Source organism: Tachypleus tridentatus, chromosome 12 (assembly GCF_004210375.1).
Source record: "Tachypleus tridentatus isolate NWPU-2018 chromosome 12, ASM421037v1, whole genome shotgun sequence".
Taxonomy (NCBI): domain Eukaryota; kingdom Metazoa; phylum Arthropoda; class Merostomata; order Xiphosura; family Limulidae; genus Tachypleus; species Tachypleus tridentatus.
In genome coordinates, this window is record NC_134836.1 from 114,748,510 (window position 1) to 114,769,388 (window position 20,879).

The 20,879-nt window shown below is 35.1% G+C and overlaps 1 protein-coding gene and 1 pseudogene across 2 annotated transcripts in view; both read right to left on the reverse strand.

Annotated features, from left to right (window-relative positions):
- Window positions 1–20,879, reverse strand: part of LOC143234409 (cytochrome P450 4c3-like) — an 85,359-nt pseudogene that overhangs the window by 57,584 nt on the left and 6,896 nt on the right. The window lies entirely within an intron of this gene.
- Window positions 11,104–19,598, reverse strand: LOC143234412 (uncharacterized). The gene is made up of 4 exons (XM_076471777.1): window positions 19,292–19,598; window positions 18,541–18,629; window positions 11,856–12,069; window positions 11,104–11,684 (listed from the first exon to the last, which is right to left on the reverse strand). Exons 1-4 carry the CDS (start codon window positions 19,581–19,583, stop codon window positions 11,524–11,526), a joined length of 756 nt encoding a protein of 251 aa, XP_076327892.1. The 5' UTR covers window positions 19,584–19,598; the 3' UTR covers window positions 11,104–11,523.

Genomic DNA, 20,879 nt, shown 5'->3' on the forward strand with positions numbered 1-20,879 from the left:
TAAAACTCTGTGATCCTACTTTGTAAATATGTAAAGTTTTAAAATTTAATAAAATAAAATAAATGCTAATAAAAACACATTTCGTAACTGATATTTTTAAAGAATGAATTTAATATTTAAACAATAGACACCCAAAGGAACTGGTAATGTTCACATTCCTTATATCACCTCTTATAAACCACAAAGAAACCCGGAAACGACTGTCAGCTAATAATATTATAAACAAATTTACAGTAACTATTAAACTTGGAAACGACTGTCAGCTAATAATGTTATAAACAAATCTACAGTAGCTCTTAAACCTGGAAGCGACTGTCAGCTAATAATATTATAAACAAATCTACAGTAACTCTTAAACCTGGAAGCGACTGTCAGCTAATAATCTTATAAACATATCTACAGTAACTCTTAAACCTGGAAGCGACTGTCAGCTAATAATCTTATAAACAAATCTACAGTAACTATTAAACCTGGAAACGACTGTCAACTAATAATGTTATAAACAAATCTATAGTAACTATTAAACCTGGAAACGACTGTCAGCTGAAAACCTTATCAACAAATTAAGAGTGATTCTTTACTATTTTTGTTTAGCATGAGGCTTCACAATGAGTTGTTGGTGCTGTGCCTATCACGAAGATCGAGTCTCGATTTAGTTCCCAATATTACCGCTCAGCCACCAGGTGGGGTGGGGGGGACGTAAAAATTATATATAATATGTAAAAACACTAATATTTATGAAACAAGTGAAAGTCTTTTAAGAATTCCAGATTTCTGACATAATATGGTAAAACTTACGCACTTATAAAGCTACAGTCCCGAGTTAATATCGTGCGAATACCCCAATGTGTAATATCGTGCAAATACCCCAATGTGTAATATCGTGCAACTACCCCAATGTGTAATATCGTGCAACTACCCCAATGTGAATCTTGATGTTAAAACATAAAAGAAATACACACGTGTCTCAGTGAGAAAAATGTATCATTTTTCGCATCCACTTTTACGTTCCAGACTTTAAAAATATGTTATAACCGAAAATTGATTAATTGTACTGATGTTGGAATAAAGTAGCTTTATGAAACAGGACGTGTTTTCTGAAGATCGTTTTTCTTCAAGGGTTACGTAACTCATCTTCAGTTGATTGATTACAGAACTGACCTTCACACGCAGCTGGCCTAGCGTTTCTAATACTAACGTTCTGAAACGCCCATTATTTCATAGTTATTTCTCTAACTGTTGATTTCCATAGTGTTATTTTTTTGTGTAAAGTTCTTCGGTAAATTGTTTTAATAAAAAAAAATGTATTTACAAAATCCAAAAAGGAAGCTTAACCTCTTCGTCCGTACTTCCCGGATGCTTGGAAGGACGGGCAGAATAAGGACACGTGATTACAGTTTTATATACACGGAATATATATATATATAAACTGAATGTTTATCGTTAAAATTTCTGCCTAGTGTTGATTAATGAATTTTTTTTGTCATATAAAGGTAAACAAAATTGAAAAGCTTCGTTATTCGTATAATGTGTTCCACATTATCGTTCAATAAGAGTATTGAGAAACACATGTTGTGAAACCGAAGCCAAAACAATACCATCTACTGTCTTTTTCATATGTGTATATAGTAACCTAATATTATCTATAATACTATGATCATGCGATTATTCCAGTGTTTAACTTTAGGACACGATTTTATTAGATTAAAGCAACACATTTTCACATATTAGTGGTGTCTGCATGCATAGATATTTCAAAGTCACGTTTCTAATTATCGCAAGAAAACACTCTTGAAATTATACTGAGGTGACCAATTTATACGATATTTAGTCACGTGAACAGCTAGAACATTAATTTTAAAACTTATCCAAATTTTCAAAAGTTTAATTCAGCTCGACTAATTCTAAGAGATTTTTAAATGAGCGTAAGGCCCGGCATGACCAGGTAGTTAAGGTGTTCAACTCATAATCTGAGAGTCACGAGTTTGAATCTCCTTCACACCAAACATGCTCGATTTTGGGGACGTTATAAAGTTACGGTCAATCTCACTATTCGTTGGTAAGAGAGTAGCCCAAGAGTTGGCGTTGGGTGGTAATGACTAGCTACCTTCCCTATACTCTTACACTGATAAATTAGGAACTGCTAGCACAGATGGCTCACGTATAGCTTTGCGCGAAATTTAAAACAAACAAACAAACAAAATATATAGCCCCTTCTTTACGTCTAAGATCTGTAGGCCCGCTTTGCCATGTGGTTAGGGCGCTCGACTCGAACTTTGAGGGTCGCAGATTCGAATTCCCGTCACACCAAACATGCTCGCCCTTTCAGCCGTGGTGGCGTTATAAAACGACGGTCAATCCCACTATTCGTTGATAAAAGAGTTGGCGTTGGGTGGTGATGACTAGCTGCCTTCCCTCTAGTCTTACACTCCTAAATTATGGATGACTAGTACAGATAGACCTCGTGTAGCTTTGCAGGAAATTCAAATCAAACCAATGAATGAACATGTGTCAAGATAATGCCACCTGTTCAACAAATTATTGTATTACCAACCAGCCTTAACATATAAATAAGTCATACACAAGTTTCCTATATTCAGAGAAAAGAAACTAATACTTTTCTCACAGACTCACAATGTGATTATTATTTGTTCAAAGATTATTTGGAAAAGAAATGACAGTAACTAGTAGTTTAAGCGACTTAACACGTGTATTATTAAGATGAACGTTTTTTTATAAACCAATAGTTTTTAAGTTAATAAAGACATATTATTACGAAAAATCTGCTTGAAAGTACCAGTAGTTTTAAGTGACTCTCTTTGAAAGAATGGACATGTATAATATTACATTGTGTGTGCTTGAAAAAAAACACTAGTTTTAAGTGACTCTCCTTGAAAAAATGGACATGTATAATGTCACAATGTGTGTGTTTGAAAGAACCAATAGTTTTAAGTGGGTAAACACGTATATTGTCACAATGAATGTCTTTACAAGAACCAGTAGTTTCAAACAGTTGGACATGCATACTGTCACGATGTACGTGTTTGAGCAACTTCTTGATATTTGGTTGAAAATCTGTTTTGCTTACAAAGAACTCGGTTCAAATATATTCCCAACATGATTTACATTTATCGTGACGTCTGTTCAGTAAGTGTTCTGGCAGTTTTTTTGTTTTCAATAAAATCAACCAGGCTTCACAGACTGTAGTGAATTACAACATTCTCTTATATATATATATATTTATTTATTGGTTTAGTTTCTGATATATGGAATCACTTAAAATTCTTGGTCTTAATTTAAAAGTTGTTACTTAACTTGCAGTCAAAGTGATGTGATATGGGGAGTTGCTTTATTGCAAAGCTGAAAATCGTTTTGCTTTTTTATGTGACCACTGAAACGAAACGATTCGCTTATCTTGTCATGTGTTATAATTCTAGGGTGACTTTTTATATTGGTTATTCTGTTTACTTTTGACTTTTTTAAAGAAACGTTTTTCTCTTTCCTTTTGTAAATCTTGGTAATCCTGTTTCATTTTGACCATTATAAATATTTTATTTATAAATATTGGTCATAATGTTTCATTTTGACCATTGTCAAGAAATATTTTTATAAATGTTGGTAATCCTGTTTCATTTTGGTCATTAAAAAAAACATTCTTTTTATAGTTTTGACCATTCCAAAAAAACACTTTTTGTTTTAGTTTTTTTTATAAATTTTGGCCATCCTGTTTCATTTTGGCCATTGTAATGAAACGTTTTTTTTTGCTTTGTTTACTTCACCGTGGGTTTGCTCCTAAACTCCTAAGGATCTTGGAACTCGAGTAGTTTACTGTAACCCAGAGTAACGATAATATTAAAGGTTGTCCAGTTCACTCCAATCTACAGTGCTGAGGATTCTGGATTGTGATCACCAACCTCACTCTGGAATATTGACGATCTTGGAATCAACTTATTCCCACGCAAAGGCTTCTCTGCACCCCCTTCCCCCTTAAAACACACATACACTCTCACAAAAAAACGGAAGACGTTTTCTTTCTCTAGCCGTGACAGATCCTTATAAAACCTGACGATGTGTGAATCTCTATTTTTACTTTCTTTTTATCTTCTGTTTTCTCTTAAACAAAAACCACTCTAAGATTCACACCAGCTTTAGGAAAAAATATTTATTTTTCTCAGAAATCTCAACCCAAAATTTTGTTTCTTTTTACCATTTTCTGAAATTATTTTTCTGTCTTTTGATTGGTGGGAGTTATCGATCATCATGTGAACACCACGAGGATTCCGTTACATACTTTCCTTTTGATATGGAAGTATTTCAGCTATTCTGCTCTTCCTTGGAAGAGGTCAAATAACCTTTCAAGATGGAGTCACTGTGGAGGAAGACCGTAGTTAACGACTACCTATTGGTTATAAAGATAACAGTGTGGTTCCATTTGACTTAATCTGACCAATCGTGAACAGACTCGTTATTCTTTTCATAATTCCCTGCACTTAATATTTGAGATAATCGACTTGGGTATTGTTGAATTAAAGAATGATAAATTACATGTTTGTATATATTATTATGAAAGTGTTGAAACGTTCTTCTTTCACACGGCATGGTCAGGTGGTTAGGGCCCTCCACTCGTAATTCGAACGCGGGTTCGAATCCCCATCTCATTAAACATGCTCGCTCTTTCAATCGTGAGGGCATTATAATGTGACGGTCAATCCCACTATTAATTGGTAAGAGAGTAGCCAAGTAGTTGGCGATGGGTGATGATCACTAGCTACCTTCCTTCTAGTCTTATTTGATACGGTTAGCGCAGATAGCCCTCATGTAGCTTTGCGCGAAATTTAAAAACAAATAGACAAGCTTTCTTTTTTAATTACTCAAATCTCTTATTTGATTCTCCTTGTTTTAAGTATTAGTTTAAGCCAGCATGATATAAAGCTAATATAACGAAATATTATAATTTTTTTCTTAGTAATAAGTTGTATTTCGTATAATTTTTAACTGACTGGTATTTTCCAGAGTACATTACGATTCCTGAGAAAATAACAATAACAACTTTAACTACCTTTTCAAAGTGGACAACCTTGCATTACCTTGCAATGATAGATAAAGCAAATATCTTGATAATGTACACCAACTACCCCAGGCCCCCAACAATAGTTCAACATGCCATATATCATGACACTATTCTAACCACCAGTAAACAACAATATCAACATCTAATGCATTCTGATAATATTATAACCACCAGTCAACAACAATATCAACATTTCATGCATCATGATAATATTCTAACCACTAACCAAAGGACAATATCAACATCTCATGCATGATGATAATATTCTAACCACTAACCAAACAACAATATCAACATCTCATGCATCATGATAATATTCTAACCACTAACCAAACAACAATATTAACATCTCATGCATCATGATAATATTCTAACCACTAACCAAACAACAATATCAACATCTCATGCATCATGATAATATTCTAACCACTAACCAAACAACAATATCAACATCTCATGCATCATGATAATATTCTAACCACTAACCAAACAACAATATCAACATCTCATGCATCATGATAATATTCTAACCACTAACCAAACAACAATATCAACATTTCATGCATCATGATAATATTCTAACCACTAACCAAACACCAATATCAACATCTCATGCATCAAGATGATATTGTAACCACTAACCAAACAACAATATTAACATCTCATGCATCATGATAATATACTAACCACTAACCAAATGACAATATCAACATCTCATGCATCATGATAATATTCTAACCACTAACCAAACAACAATATCAACATCTCATGCATCATGATAATATTCTAACCACTAACCAAACAACAATATCAACATCTCATGCATTATGATAATATTCTAACCACTAACCAAACAACAATATCAACATCTCATGCATCATGATAATATTCTAACCACTAACCAAACAACAATATCAACATCTCATGCATCATGATAATATTCTAACCACTAACCAAACAACAATATCAACATCTCATGCATCATGATAATATTCTAACCACTAACCAAACAACAATATCAACATTTCATGCATCATGATAATATTCTAACCACTAACCAAACAACAATATCAACATCTCATGCATCATGATAATATTCTAACCACTAACCAAACAACAATATCAACATCTCATGCATCATGATAATATTCTAACCACTAACCAAACAACAATATCAACATTTCATGCATCATGATAATATTCTAACCACTAACCAAACACCAATATCAACATCTCATGCATCATGATAATATTCTAACCACCAGTTAACAACATCTCATGGATCATGATAGTATTCTAACCACCAGTCAATAACAATATGATACATCTCGTGTATCATGATAATATTCTAATGCCAAATATTTCCTTTAAATGAAATTACGAAACCAATAACGATGGTGTTTCGTACACATAATTTTTATTTAAAACAATATATTTCACCTTCCAGTATCATATTTTAGTTTCAGGCCTTTCTCTCTGTGGTAAATTCGAATTACTTTAGTAAATTATTTTTTATTCCAATGTTTCATATCAAGTAAATGTCTTATGCATTATTATGTAAACATTTTATACGATTTACTCCCTTTCGAAACACGGTTTTATTAATGTTTTTCTGTGTCACAGTTCATTGATATTACACAAGAATAAGCCGTTTCTGGCGTGCCGCATTTCATAACACGGACGTATTAGAAAACCGTGATTTTTATTTATTATTATGTATAGCATCTATTAGTAGTTTCTTACTATAGTGTGATTTTAGTCACTCTTGTTAAATATTAAACCAGAATGAATGTTTTCTCAACATAAACATTTCGCATAAGCATATTAAACTAGGAAAATCTAAGGTAAGGACAATTTTTAAAAATTCGTAGTATGACTTTTAGGTTCATTTAGTGGTTTCTAACTAATCAACGATCGTAATGAATCACATACTTCGTGTTGTGACAAGTAGTCCTTTTTTATTTACACTTATAAAATTTTACCTTGATATTTAATAATTCAAATATGTTTTCGGATTTCAGTGGGTGGGTGGAAAGTAACCCTATGAACGTATTGCCTCCCGAGCTGTGAATTGTTGCAGAAAGAACTTCCATATCGGAAATTCTATTTTTAGTCGTTTCTGATTCCAAGTTCGTAATAAGACAGGGGTAATTCGAGTGCAAACTATCACAGTATAGTGTTATAATCATTTTGACAAAGTTTGATTACTTTAATATAACTTCCCCTTCCCCAAAACATATGGTAATTCCATTACAAATAACACTCAATCCTTCTTTTTTCCGTTGACTAGTAAATTACCTTCTAATCATTTTGTTTAGGTTAGGTTTCTGTTGGAATGAACAAGTAATATTATCTAAAGACCAAGAGAAATATATAAGATATAACGAGAGGAAATAAGTTTAAGAATTATTATACTGTTTTTAATTTCAAATATGGGCCGTTCTCAAAAATTAATTAGAAAATTCTTTGGTGTCGACAAAACAACAATAAAATTCATCAGCATGTTAGTAGTTATTCCTGAAAGTACAGGTATAGAGCCAGTTAACTTAATAAGGATAAAACAATTTGATATTAGTGGATATTTTAATAAATTAGTTTCTAATACAGGTAAGAAAATCTGCAGTTTGTAGAACATTTCACCAACGAGCAACTTTGAACCTTATTCACAACCAAAATCTGTGTGTGTTACTGTTTATTCGAATTTTGCTGGTTTAATATAGACGCTATTTGAGTTAAGCCTACATTAGGCTTAGCGATGTGGCTTCACATTACAAGCATTTTAGACTTTTACATAACATTTAGTTGAAATATTATTTTGTTGAATATTATGTATATTTAATACTCCTTCTTGATTCCGAGTGTTTACAGTAAATATTTTAAAAGTTGCTAAAGCCCACTGCGATGTTAAAGTTGTATCAATAATCAGGGGCGTAGATCCTGGGGGAATGGGGTATACATCCCTCTTCATTTTAGGTGAGGAGTATGGTGCATACAATCATCCCCTCTACAGTTTTGTCTGTTGAATTGTTTTATTGCATCACAGGCCGACAAATTATGTGTTTGTTCTTATGATTCTCGTGTTCTTACCAATCGAATTACATAATTAGGCCTAGATGTAGGCTTTTTCAGTAGCCGAAATGTACATCTTTAATATAGGCGTGCTTCTAAGCTTTTCGATCTAAGCCATAGTTCGTAAGTATCAGTCAGTAGGCCTAAGTATACATGCAAGTGTCGTGGCAACAAGATTACTCTGTGACTGCATGTTTACAGCTTTCAGGTTTACGTAATCATAGATTACCAATTTGCAAATTGAACAGTCCACATAAGTGGTTGCAAAAATCATTCCCCCATCGGATGTAAAAAATCTACGCCGTTGTCAATAGTATGTGCACTGACTTCTTCATCGGCAAATATTTGAGGATATTTTTTATTATCTTATTTTAGTTATCGTCAGTTAACGATTAACCGAGAGCAACACAAAGAATTATTAGTCTTGGTTTAACTCTACAGATTTAAACTATTCGGATAAGGGAAATGTTAACCATAGCTACTCTATTTTTAGGGTTAAAAAACATCGCTTAACAGTTATTTATCGAGCAGTTTAAATGCCAAAAAAAACAGTTGTTTTCGTAATCTTTTATTCCTTAACGAAAATAAAGAATTATTAAAAACATCACGAAAAATATGCAGTGCATAGTTAAAGAAACTGTTCATATTATTAAGAATACAAAAAACATTTAAATATATACTAATAACTGTTATGAAAAATAAATCATCTAATTATACAAAGTCAAAAGTAAAAATATTTAGAATATGCAACATTTGTTATTTTGATTAGTAACACCTAAATCAGGGGCGTCATTTGGGGATCCAGTAGGGACGATCACTCCTTCAAGCTTGGTCGAAAGTGTCCAAAAATTGAAATTGTTGTAAGATATTTTAGACAAAAAATTACGGTTTAAATTATTCTCTCTCCCCTTCCTCTAAGTTGAATTGTTGGGTCTACTCGAGAACCATCCTTAAACCTTTTGTGAAATAACTCCCCTGGCCTAAAGGTAATCTAATGCGTACGGCAAGAAATGTGTACACTGGACTAATAAGAACTGACAAAAACACAAAACAAGGCATAAAAAGAATGATTCAAACACTTGTCCATGTATGTATCTTCTGTTGAATAATGTTACGTACCCGATGTTGTTTTGGACTAAAAAATGCAATTCAACAGTTTCTTAGAATAGATTCACCTGTTGTGAAACAACTTTTACGTTTATAAATGCCTTTCTTCTAAGGCCCGGCCAGGAGGGTTAAGGCGTTCGACTCGTAATCTGAGGGTTGCGTGTTCGTATCCCCGTCACACCAAACATGGTCGCCCTTTCAGCCGTGGGGGCATTATAATGTTACGATCCATACCATTATTCGTTGGTAAAAAGAGTAGCCCAAGAGTTGGCGGTGGGTGGTGATGACTAGCTGCCTTCCCTCTAATCTTACACTGCTAAATTAGGGACGGCTAGTGCAGATAGCCTTCGTATAGCTTTGCGCGAAATTAATAAACAAACAAATCCCTTCTTTTGTCTCCTAAAAATTAGTCCCCCGCTAGTACAGCGGTAAATCTATGGACTTCCAACTCTAAAATCAGGGGTTCGATTCCCCTCGATGGACTCAGCAGATAGCCTGATGTGGCTTTGCTATAAGAAAACATCCACACCTACCCACCCTAAAAATTGGACTTTTAAAATAAAAACTATGTTTCCTAAGACATAGGTAGTCAGCATGCGCTTCAAAAACAATTTTCCTAGTTATTTGATTATGACAGATGAAACTTTTTATACGTTTTTTTAAAGAAAAATATAGTTTTTGTCTTGCTAACAAAATAATAAAATATTGAAACGATTATTCATTTTTTCTCAATAAATAACTTATTTGATTTTTGTTTGTTTGTTTTGGAATTTCGCACAAAGCTACTCGAGGGCTATCTGTGCTAGCCGTCCCTAATTTAGCAGTGTAAGACTAGAGGGAAGGCAGCTAGTCATCACCACCCACCGCCAACTCTTGGGCTACTCTTTTACCAACGAATAGTGGGATTGACCGTAACATTATACGCCCCCACGGCTGGGAGGGCGAACATGTTTAGCGTGACGCGGGCGCGAACCCTCGACCCTCGGATTACGAGTCGCACGCCTTACGCGCTTGGCCATGGCAGGCCAACTTATTTGAGAATAGAAAAACTGTATGAACCAGGATGTATTTTTCCTCAATAAGAACGTGTGTGAGTGTTTTATCATATCACAACTACATTGTTGAACAGAGTCCCTGGTTTTAGCGTTGTGAATCCATAGACTTGTCACTGTCTCGCCGAGAGCCCCAAAATAAGAAGTTTAGAGTCACGTGTTCATTTATAAGACATGGGATCCCCCGTTACACGTCGTGATGTTTCCCAGGAAATTGGGACAGATGTCTCAAATGACATTAAGCAACATAATCCTTAGATGTATTAGGAGAGAATACGTTCCTTGAATAATTTCGGTCCACTCTTAAATAACTTTTTTAAAGTGTGTAACATGGCTTTTTTTTTAACTACAGTGAACTGTGCAAAACATGCGTGTAAGAACGTTAAAGGAAAAACAGTTTACTGTCACAGTTAATTTTCTTGTACTTGTTAAGGGACACTTTACCACCAGAAGAAGAACAACAGGAAGCACTTTCCACAACAGACATTTTGTCAGGATATTTGCACCGACTATCTGCATTGACTGCTACTTTTATAACGCTCCCACAACTGAAAGAGTTGGACCTACTCAGCGATATCACGTCTCGAACCCTGAGCTATAAATCAATTCTTAGCTCGACGTATTAACCATTAGACGACCACGAAAAGTGGAAAAAAAAATTGCAACGGGAATCTATAACATGGTAATTCTGGGTTGAGAATGGAAGCGTTTCTTTATTATAGATGAGAAATACTAGTTTAGTAAAGTTATTATTATGTGAAGAAAAATTAGTATCAACATGGCAGATTAACAAACAGTAAAACCAGAGATGGTGAACGTAAGAACTCCATGCCATAATTCGAGAAAAAGGACGATCTGAAAGGACGATGGATGATTCATTGTAATTCTTCCCATTGATTCCTTTAATCGCTTAACGCGAATTCGTGTTATGCGAGGAAAAATTTGGACGAATTAATCGCGTAAAGCGGGGTTTACCTGTATATTTACAACTCTCCGTCCCCCCTCCGTTCTCTCTACAGAAACCGACTCATGTACAATACCTCTTTCCCCCCCAGCCCTGGTCAGCAAGAACTTCGAAACCTTTCTAACGCACCAACTGTGGACGGAAGACTCAACAAAAGATAGTGTTATTGACTTATTGACTCCTAGTGTTACTGACTCCTCAGAAGCTGTGCTGAAAAACCGCATCGTGTTTCGTACGAACTTTCAAGTACGTTTTGGGAATTAGTCTCTGGGTTCACATTTCTTCGGTCTTGAAACTGGTGGACCAGCAAGAGTTGTCCCAAATGTTGTCGTCGGTGCCCGACCTTCGCTACTGATTTTACGACGTCGAAAGTCCAGTCTTCCGTCATTGGATGACACGACTGTCGGTTCCAACAGAGTTCCTAGTGGAAAGTATAAGTAATGCTATCAGTTTTAAGGTCTTCCAGAATGAGCTTTGATTACAGGTCTTCAGTAAGAAAAATGAAGTAGATAAATAATTAAGTTAGGTTTAGATTATGATTCGTGCTCTTTTGTATACACTTTGAATTTAGATTAAAACAGTAGTTACCTACTTGTGTTTTTTAACTGCTTAGAACTACTGTTGAACAGCTGTTGTCCCGCTGTTTCCACGGTTTTGGCCGTGAGGACCCGTGATGACATCAGTGCTCGCTGCGAACTGCTCTCGGCTGACATCATAAATTTTTGTGGTAATACGATAGTGTCTGCAGTGATTTCACTTTTACGTATAGGAGAAGTTAGATAGCTGGTGTTTACCTTCGTATCGTCCTTCAGTCATTAAAGTAAAAAAAAAAAAGAGTAGTCTTGTTATCTTGGAATTCGTTTGTTTGGGATATTTGCTTAAAACTACACTAGCTGTCCCCGATTTTGAACTGACAGACTAAAGGAAAGGCAGCTAGTTAAAAGCAGACCACCCCCACAACTCTTGGGCTACTCTAATCGAAAAATGATGTTAATCTAATAGCTCATCCACTGCTTAACTATATGTAGGGCGTGACGAGACCTATCATGACCTTGCGATTAGTGCGCTAGACTCGCAACCTTTGGGTCATGGGATCGAAATCCGTTCCCAAACATTATCGCTTCTTTAAGAAGTGACGACGTTATAAAGTGATGTTCAAACTTAGCATCTGTCAGTAAAAGTAGCCCAAAGTAAGCGATGGGCGTTGCTAGAAGGTTAGGAGCTTTCTCATAAATAAAATAACAAACAAACGGAGTGCTATTTTGCAGCAACGGGATACGAACCATGGACCCTCACATTTACAGTTCGGCAAGCTAACCGTCAGACATGTCCAGTTCGTAGCTTTAGAAGCATTCGTTAAACAAAAAGAACGAACAGTAGAATACTAATTGACTGATTTATTTCAATAAATGTATAAGTTCTAGTTAAAGGGGTTTTGAATTTTGAGCAAAGTTTTGTTTTCAATTTCGCGCAAAGCTATCTGCGCTAGCCGTCCCTAATTTAGTAGTGTAAGACTAGAGAAAAGGCAGCTAGTTATCACCACCCACCGCCAACTCTTGGGCTACTCTTTTTACCAACGAATAGTGGGATTGAGCGTCACATTATAACGCCCCCACGGCTGAAAGGGCGAGCATGTTTGGTGCGACAGGGATTCGAACCCACGACTCTCAGATTACGAGCTGAGTATCTTAACCACTTGGTCATGCCGGACGTGAAAGGATGGTGCAAACAACAAAATACTAATATACTGTAACTATATTTCCCCCATGAAAAAAGTTGCTGAGAAAAAAAAAACTTATCACCTAAAGTGATGAACTATTTGACTTGTACCCATAACAAAGATCGAACCAAATTTGTTAACGTCATAATCTTTTAATGAGTTTATCAATCAGCTAGAAGAAAAAAACAAATCAAATAAAAAAACGTGGCTAGTACAACAGAACTAGGTAAATAATACTACAGATAAACAGTAATAATGACTACATTAAATGACGTAGAACAACTAATGAAAAATAACGGAGCGAGATTTATCGATGTCATTATTGGGGTCAAATTTGTATCTTAAAATCTCTTAAACTCTCATTAAAACCTCTGGAAATTTGTTACAAACTTTCCTGAGCTCGCGAATATAATAATTGAAATCCTACACAAAATTCCTTTAAATATATTTGTTTGCTTCTTTATTGAAAAACCAATTAAGTTGTTGTTAAACGCGTAGCTACACAATGGGCTATCTGTGCTCTGCCTACCTTGTATTTTGAAACCTCATTTTTAGCGTTATAAACCAACCAACTTACCAATGAGCTATCAGGGATTTCCTTTAAATAAGTTAAGACCTAAAATTCTTAAACTTCTTAATAAAAAGTGTTTAACATAAAAAATTACTTAACATTTTGTAAACAATTCCAAAACACCTAAACTTCCCGTAAATTTTGTGTTACTGTTTAACATATATATCACGAAGATCGAAAAAGTACGTTCTTCTTTAACACTAACAATATCCCACTACATTCAACTTATTATTCAGGTATACTAGTCCCAGCGACTAAGAAAACATTTTTTAACTTTAAAGGATACAGTTTCATGTACATTACGATATTTAATATATATTTAATGGACTAAGAAACGCATCTTTGTTCAAAGTGGGCCCACTTTTGGAATTTATAAATGCCACTTTTCTGTCTCCTAAAAACTGGAAGTATTTATTTCCTGTGACATTTGTAGTTATAATGTGTTTCAAAAACAAGCTCTCTTAGTTCTTTGATTAAGAATCATGCATCTTTAGAAGTGTAAAAAGATCTTTCTTAATTGTTGAGAATGGTAGTGATCACGGATATCGTGTTAGAAGTAAAAGAGCAACAAAAGTAAAAATCATTTTAATTAATAACGTACGTTTCCAGAGTTGTCGAAATACAGGCTTTTACAGTTGTATCAAGATGGGATAATTTATTTTAATTCTTGTACGACTGTCATGTGACTCTTGTTACAGAAACCAAAATTCATGAATTATGTAAACAAACTCAATCAACTGAAATGCTGTTTACTCATCGTATACCGGATCTGTTTTTGTAGGATCCCCGAATTATTTCTGTTTCAGGAGTAAATAAAACCAAAATTAAGAGCAAGAAATTTTCGTCTCTTGCTTTTTAAGTTCACATGTCAGAGTGCATAATTCTTCTCGTGATTCATGGCAAGCGCACATTTTACTGACCTTATGACAGTACAAACTGCATCATTAAACGTACCTTATGTGACGTTATTTTAGTGTCTACTGACTGACAGACAGACAACATATTACTGTCTACTAGCGCAAGTGGTTGTATAGGTGAACCCTCAAGGCTGCCTTTGGCCCCCTTTAGGGAAAATTAGGTTCTAAGCTAAACATATTCAGGTCATTAGCATTACCTTTCATCTTTTACTCGATGTTAGCAACATGTATTCTAACCCGATTATACTTCTAAAGTACGCTTAGTATTCTGTTTGAATACATGTAGCTGAACCTAGCATGAAAAAATTAGCTAATTCACTACATTTTACCTTCTATTTAGACATCCATACCTGTTCTTTAGTTAAAAGTTTACTTATATAAAATATTATTTTTTTTTATTTTGTTAGTGAAGACGATATAATAAAACAAATTGTTGAGATGAAATTGCCTTCTCAAGCAGTAATCTTGAGGGCTTTTAGCTAAAGCCTGGGGATCGATCCCTGTGATGAACGAAGTACCACAGATAACTCATTGCACAGTTTTTGCATTTAACAACAAACAAGCCTAATATAATTATGTATGTTTGGCACTTTATTTCGATCAAATATCTCATCGTACAGGTTTGCACTGAACAACACATAAATCTAAAATAACCTGGCAGGATAACTTAGTCTAATCAACAGTAAATTAACCATAAGCACGTGTTCTCATTTATCTCCAAGACTCACAGCACATACAATAATAATCAACTAATATTTACAATCCAAAATAACATCACATCTTTTAACGATATCCTCAAAAATAAGAAATAAATAAACACATTATTAGTACAGTAAGTGTGATGAACATTACAATATGAGTGTAGTTTAAATTGACTCAGTATAAGCTAGCAGCTGTCAATGTTTAAACGGACCCAGTATAAGCTGACAGCTATCAATGTTTAAATTGACCCAGAATAAGTTGGCAGTAGTTAATGTTTAAACTGACCCAGAATAAGTTGGCAGTAGTTAATGTTTAAATTAACCCAGAATAAGTTAGCAGTAGTTAATGTTTAAATTAACCCAGAATAAGTTGGCAGTAGTTAATGTTTAAACTGACCCAGAATAAGTTGGCAGTAGTTGATGTTTAAATTAACCCAGAATAAGTTGGCAGTAGTTGATGTCTAAATTAACCCAGAATAAGTTGGCAGTAGTTGATATAAAAATTGACCCAGAATAAGTTGGCAGAAGTTAATGTTTAAACTGACGCAGAATAAGTTGGCAGTAGTTAATGTTTAAACCGAACCAGAATAAGTTGGCAGCAGTTAATGTCTAAATTAACCCAGAATAAGTTAGAAGTAGTTAATGTTTAAATTAACCCAGAATAACTTGGCAGTAGTTGATGTTTAAATTGACCCAGAATAAGTTGGCAGTAGTCAATGTTTAAACTGACCCAGAATAAGTTGGCAGTAGTTGATGTTTAAATTAACCCAGAATAAGTTAGCAGTAGTTAATGTTTAAATTAACCCAGAGTAAGTTGGCAGTTGTCGATGTTTAAATTAACCCAGAATAAGTTGACAGTAGTTGATGTTTAAATTAACCCAGAATAAGTTGGCAGTAGTTGATGTTTAAATTAACCCAGAATAATTTGGCAGTAGTTGATGTTTAAATTATCCCAGAATAAGTTGGCAGGTGTCGATGTTTAAATTAACCCAGAATAAGTTAGAAGTAGTTAATGTTTAAATTAACCCAGAATAAGTTAGAAGTAGTTAATGTTTAAATTAACCCAGAATAAGTTGGCAGTAGTTGATGTTTAAATTGACCCAGAATAAGTTGGCAGTAGTTGATGTTTAAACTGACCCAGAATAAGTTGGCAGTAGTTGATGTTTAAATTAACCCAGAATAAGTTGGCAGCAGTTAATGTCTAAATTAACCCAGAATAAGTTAGAAGTAGTTAATGTTTAAATTAACCCAGAATAACTTGGCAGTAGTTGATGTTTAAATTGACCCAGAATAAGTTGGCAGTAGTCAATGTTTAAACTGACCCAGAATAAGTTGGCAGTAGTTGATGTTTAAATTAACCCAGAATAAGTTAGCAGTAGTTAATGTTTAAATTAACCCAGAGTAAGTTGGCAGTTGTCGATGTTTAAATTAACCCAGAATAAGTTGACAGTAGTTGATGTTTAAATTAACCCAGAATAAGTTGGCAGTAGTTGATGTTTAAATTGACCCAGAATAAGTTGGCAGTAGTTGATGTTTAAATTAACCCAGAATAAGTTGGCAGTAGTTGATGTTTAAATTGACCCAGAATAAGTTGGCAGTAGTTGATGTTTAAATTAACCCAGAATAAGTTGGCAGTAGTTGATGTTTAAATTGACCCAGAATAAGTTGGCAGTAGTCATTGTTTAAACTGACCCAGAATAAGTTGGCAGTAGTTGATGTTTAAATTAACCCAGAATAAGTTGGCAGTAGTTAATGTTTAAATTAACCCAGAGTAAGTTGGCAGTAGTTGATGTTTAAACTGACCCAGAATAAGTTGGCAGTAGTTGATGTTTAAATTAACCAGAATAAGTTGGCAGTAGTTAATGTTTAAACTGACCCAGAATAAGTTGGCAGTAGTTAATGTTTAAACTGAACCAGAATAAGTTGGCAGCAGTTAATGTCTAAATTAACCCAGAATAAGTTGGCAGTAGTTGATGTTTAAATTATCCCAGAATAAGTTGGCAGTAGTTGATGTTTAAATTAACCCAGAATATGTTGGCAGTAGTAGATGTTTAAATTAACCCAGAATAAGTTGGCAGTAGTCAATGTTTAAACTGACCCAGAATAAGTTGGCAGTAGTTGATGTTTAAATTAACCCAGAATAAGTTGACAGTAGTTAATGTTTAAATTAACCCAGAATAAGTTGGCAGTAGTTAATGTTTAAATTAACCCAGAGTAAGTTGGCAGGTGTCGATGTTTAAATTAACCCAGAATAACTTAGCAGTAGTTAATGTTTAAATTAACCCAGAATATGGTGGCAGTAGTTGATGTTTAAATTAACCCAGAATAAGTTGGCAGTAGTCATTGTTTAAATTAACCCAGAATAACTTAGCAGTAGTTAATGTTTAAATTAACCCAGAATATGGTGGCAGTAGTTGATGTTTAAATTAACCCAGAATGAGTTGGCAGTAGTTGATGTTTAAATTAACCCAGAATAAGTTGGCAGTAGTTGATGTTTAAATTATCCCAGAATAAGTTGGTAGTAGTTGATGTTTAAATTAACCCAGAATATGTTGGCAGTAGTTGATGTTTAAATTAACCCAGAATAAGTTGGCAGTAGTCATTGTTTAAATTAACCCAGAATAACTTAGCAGTAGTTAATGTTTAAATTAACCCAGAATATGTTGGCAGTAGTTGATGTTTAAATTAACCCAGAATAAATTGACAGGTGTGGATGACCTGAAACAAACGAAGAATTAGCTTCATAGTCGTCACTGCTAACAGAAAACCACATCCATAAAACGTTGATAGTAAATGTGTTTTTCTAAGTAACACACTTTATAGGAATAATAATACATTCTCAGAAGTCAAAATGATACAAAGTCCCTGTTTCAGGTACAATGTTCATTAGTGTAACAAGCTCATGAAAAAGTGAACGCCAACAATAAAGGAATCAACCCCCTTCCCGCAGATTAAAATTAACGCAAATTTTAAACAGTTGTTGTTGTTGTTGTTTTTGCATTACAGGGAGGGCCGTAAGTCCCTACTCATCCACATATCTTATGTATCCAGTGTATCTGTGTGCTGTCCCTCATTCTCGCTGCATAATATTATGCGACGCCATGTTCTGTGAGACATTTTCAAGTGTAAATGGACTGAAATCGGCCATATTTCTCTGAAGAAAAAAGAAAACTTTTTATAATACATGCGTAATTGAATATAACATGATAACATATGGATTGGTAGGGACTTACAGGCCATTAAAGGTGGCGCTGGGGTGGGTGTTGGTAGTGGTCGAGACTAGGATAAAAAACAAACAATTTATCTAATCGTAATTTCTCAGTTGAAAACATAACGGACAGACAGACAAGTAAAGTGACAACTCCTACTTTCGACTCCTCTTTTTCTTCACCGATATCAGAAAAAATGCCACTGTCTCCTCTACTGTTGATATTGGTTCCACTGAGACGACCCGAACCTGTGGGACCAAAAGTGAGAATACAGATTAGAATACCCTAGTAGAAATGTTAGAATTTTACTCTTCCGTATAATGTCTAAGACAAACATATATCTATGCCGCCATTGTCACGTGTTTAGTTAAAGTTTTATATGGTCTATATGCACATAATTGTAGATATGAAATGCCATCCTAGAGATATCACCCCCACAATCACTGCTGTTGGTCTAAGGGTTCACATACAAATATTGTCTCAAGAGTTCATCAAAGTTATCCCCTGCTTGTACAATGGTAAGTCTTCGGATTTACAACGCTAAAATCAGGGATTTTATTCCTTTCGGTGGACACAGCAGATTTCCCAATACGGCTTTGCTATGAGATAAAAAGAACACACACGCAGCTTCATTTTATTTCAACTGTTACATTAGAGGTTTGATTCATTGTTTGGAATTAAGCTCAAAGCTACACAATGGAATATCCGTGCTTTGCCCACCACGGGTATCAAAAACCGGTTTCTAGCGGTGCGAGTCCGCAGACATATTGTTGTGCCGCTCGTGGGGGGGGGGTCGCATAGACAGAAATACAAACACGAATAACATCACAAAAACATCTGAATCAAAATATCTTAAAGATGAATTTACGTTTTTGACCGGATATAAAGATCAAAAAAAGGAACAACTTACTAGAGAGATTACTGACTTGACAAACACTGGTTGGTACAGTGAGAGTGTTTGATTTATCCTTGGCTATAACACTTGGTTGTACTGTATCGTATTGCACTGGAGCTTTACTTGTAGGGGTCAGCGATCTTATATGTTTTGTGGCTTGGAGTGTAGGGATGACGTCACTTTGGTTATTGTTACGTACACTAAGTTGCTTTTCTTCTGTCACTGGCAGATTCTGTGAAACATGGACAAATTTATGAAAAGTGTTGCTTGCTAAAGTATCGATATAACATATTAAACATATATACATATAACTTGAATTGTAAAAGAGCATACATGAGATCTTTTCACACCACGTGAAAATGACTTAGATATGTGAGCCTCGGCGTCTGAGACAACATATTAAACATACATACACTGCTGGCAAAAAATCTTAAGACCAATGAACATAAAGAAAAAATATCCATTTTGCGTTGTTAGACTCAACCACTTACTTGAGTAGAGCTTCAAAAGATTAACATAATAAAAGGAAATATAAAAGTAAAAAAAAACTCTTTTAGCATTTAATAGGGAAAATGTGAATACTATGAAATTAGCCTAAATACTAGCTGGTCAAAAGTTTAAGACCATACCAAAAAGAAGTCCTAAACAGGGTAGGAAATGAACAACAATAGGTCTCATTAGTGAGTTGCACGGCCATCATTGCGAATAACTGCAAACATTCGCTTTGGCATGGTCGATATAAGCGTTTGCAGAAGGCTGGCTGGAATGTTATTCCAAGTGATGAAGATGACTTCACGAAGATCATGCAATGTTTGTAATTGACGTCCATTTCTATAGACTTCCCTTGCCATCCACCCCCAAACATTTTCAATGGGGTTCAGTTCGGGCGAAAACGCTGGATGGTCCAAAAGAATCACGTTATTCGCCATGAAAAAGTCCTTTGTCCTGCAGGCATTGTGGATTGCAACGTTGTCCTGCTGAAAGATCCAGGATTTCCACACAAACGAGGGTTTTCAGTCAATAAGGATACTCTCTCCAACATGCTAATGTAACCAGCTGCTGTTTGACGCCCCTGTATAATCTGAAGCTCCATTGTTCCATGGAAGGAGAAAGCACCATAGATCATGATGGAACCTCCTTCACTGTGTCGTGTAGAAAATGTCTCCGGTGGAATATCCTTTTCGCGCCAGTAACGTTGGAAGCCATCTGGACCATCCAGGTTAAATGTTTTCTCATCAGAGACCAAAACCTTCGTCCACTTTTCTACGTCCCATGTTTGGTGCTTCTCAGCAAATTTTAACCGAGCTGTTTCGTGGTGTGGAAGGAGGCGTGGCCTTTGAGTGCATTTACAGTTTTTAAAGCCTTTCTCTCGTATATGCCATCTTATTGTTCTTGAGCTGCATTCTGCGTCCGTAAGGGCCTTAATCTGGTTTGACGATCGGCTGGTGTCTTGCCAGACAACCCGTCGAATCCTCCTGCTCAACCCCGACATTTTCTTGGGCCAACCACTTGAAATTCTGGTTCCGTATCCTTCAGGGACTTTTAAGATGTTTGTAACAGCAGTTTTACTACGCCCAATCTCACCAGCGATGGCATGTTGAGA

Bases quoted from the DNA above. Each gene is read 5' to 3' on its own strand.
- LOC143234412 (XM_076471777.1), bottom strand. From the start codon at position 19,583: ATGTATATATGTTTAATATGTTATATCGATACTTTAGCAAGCAACACT. The intron at 18,630-19,291 runs GTAAGTTGTTCC...TTGGTCCCACAG, and splicing joins TCAAGTCAGTAATCTCTCTA to GTTCGGGTCGTCTCAGTGGA. The intron at 12,070-18,540 runs GTAGGAGTTGTC...TAATGACTGAAG, and splicing joins AAGAAAAAGAGGAGTCGAAA to GACGATACGAAGGTAAACAC.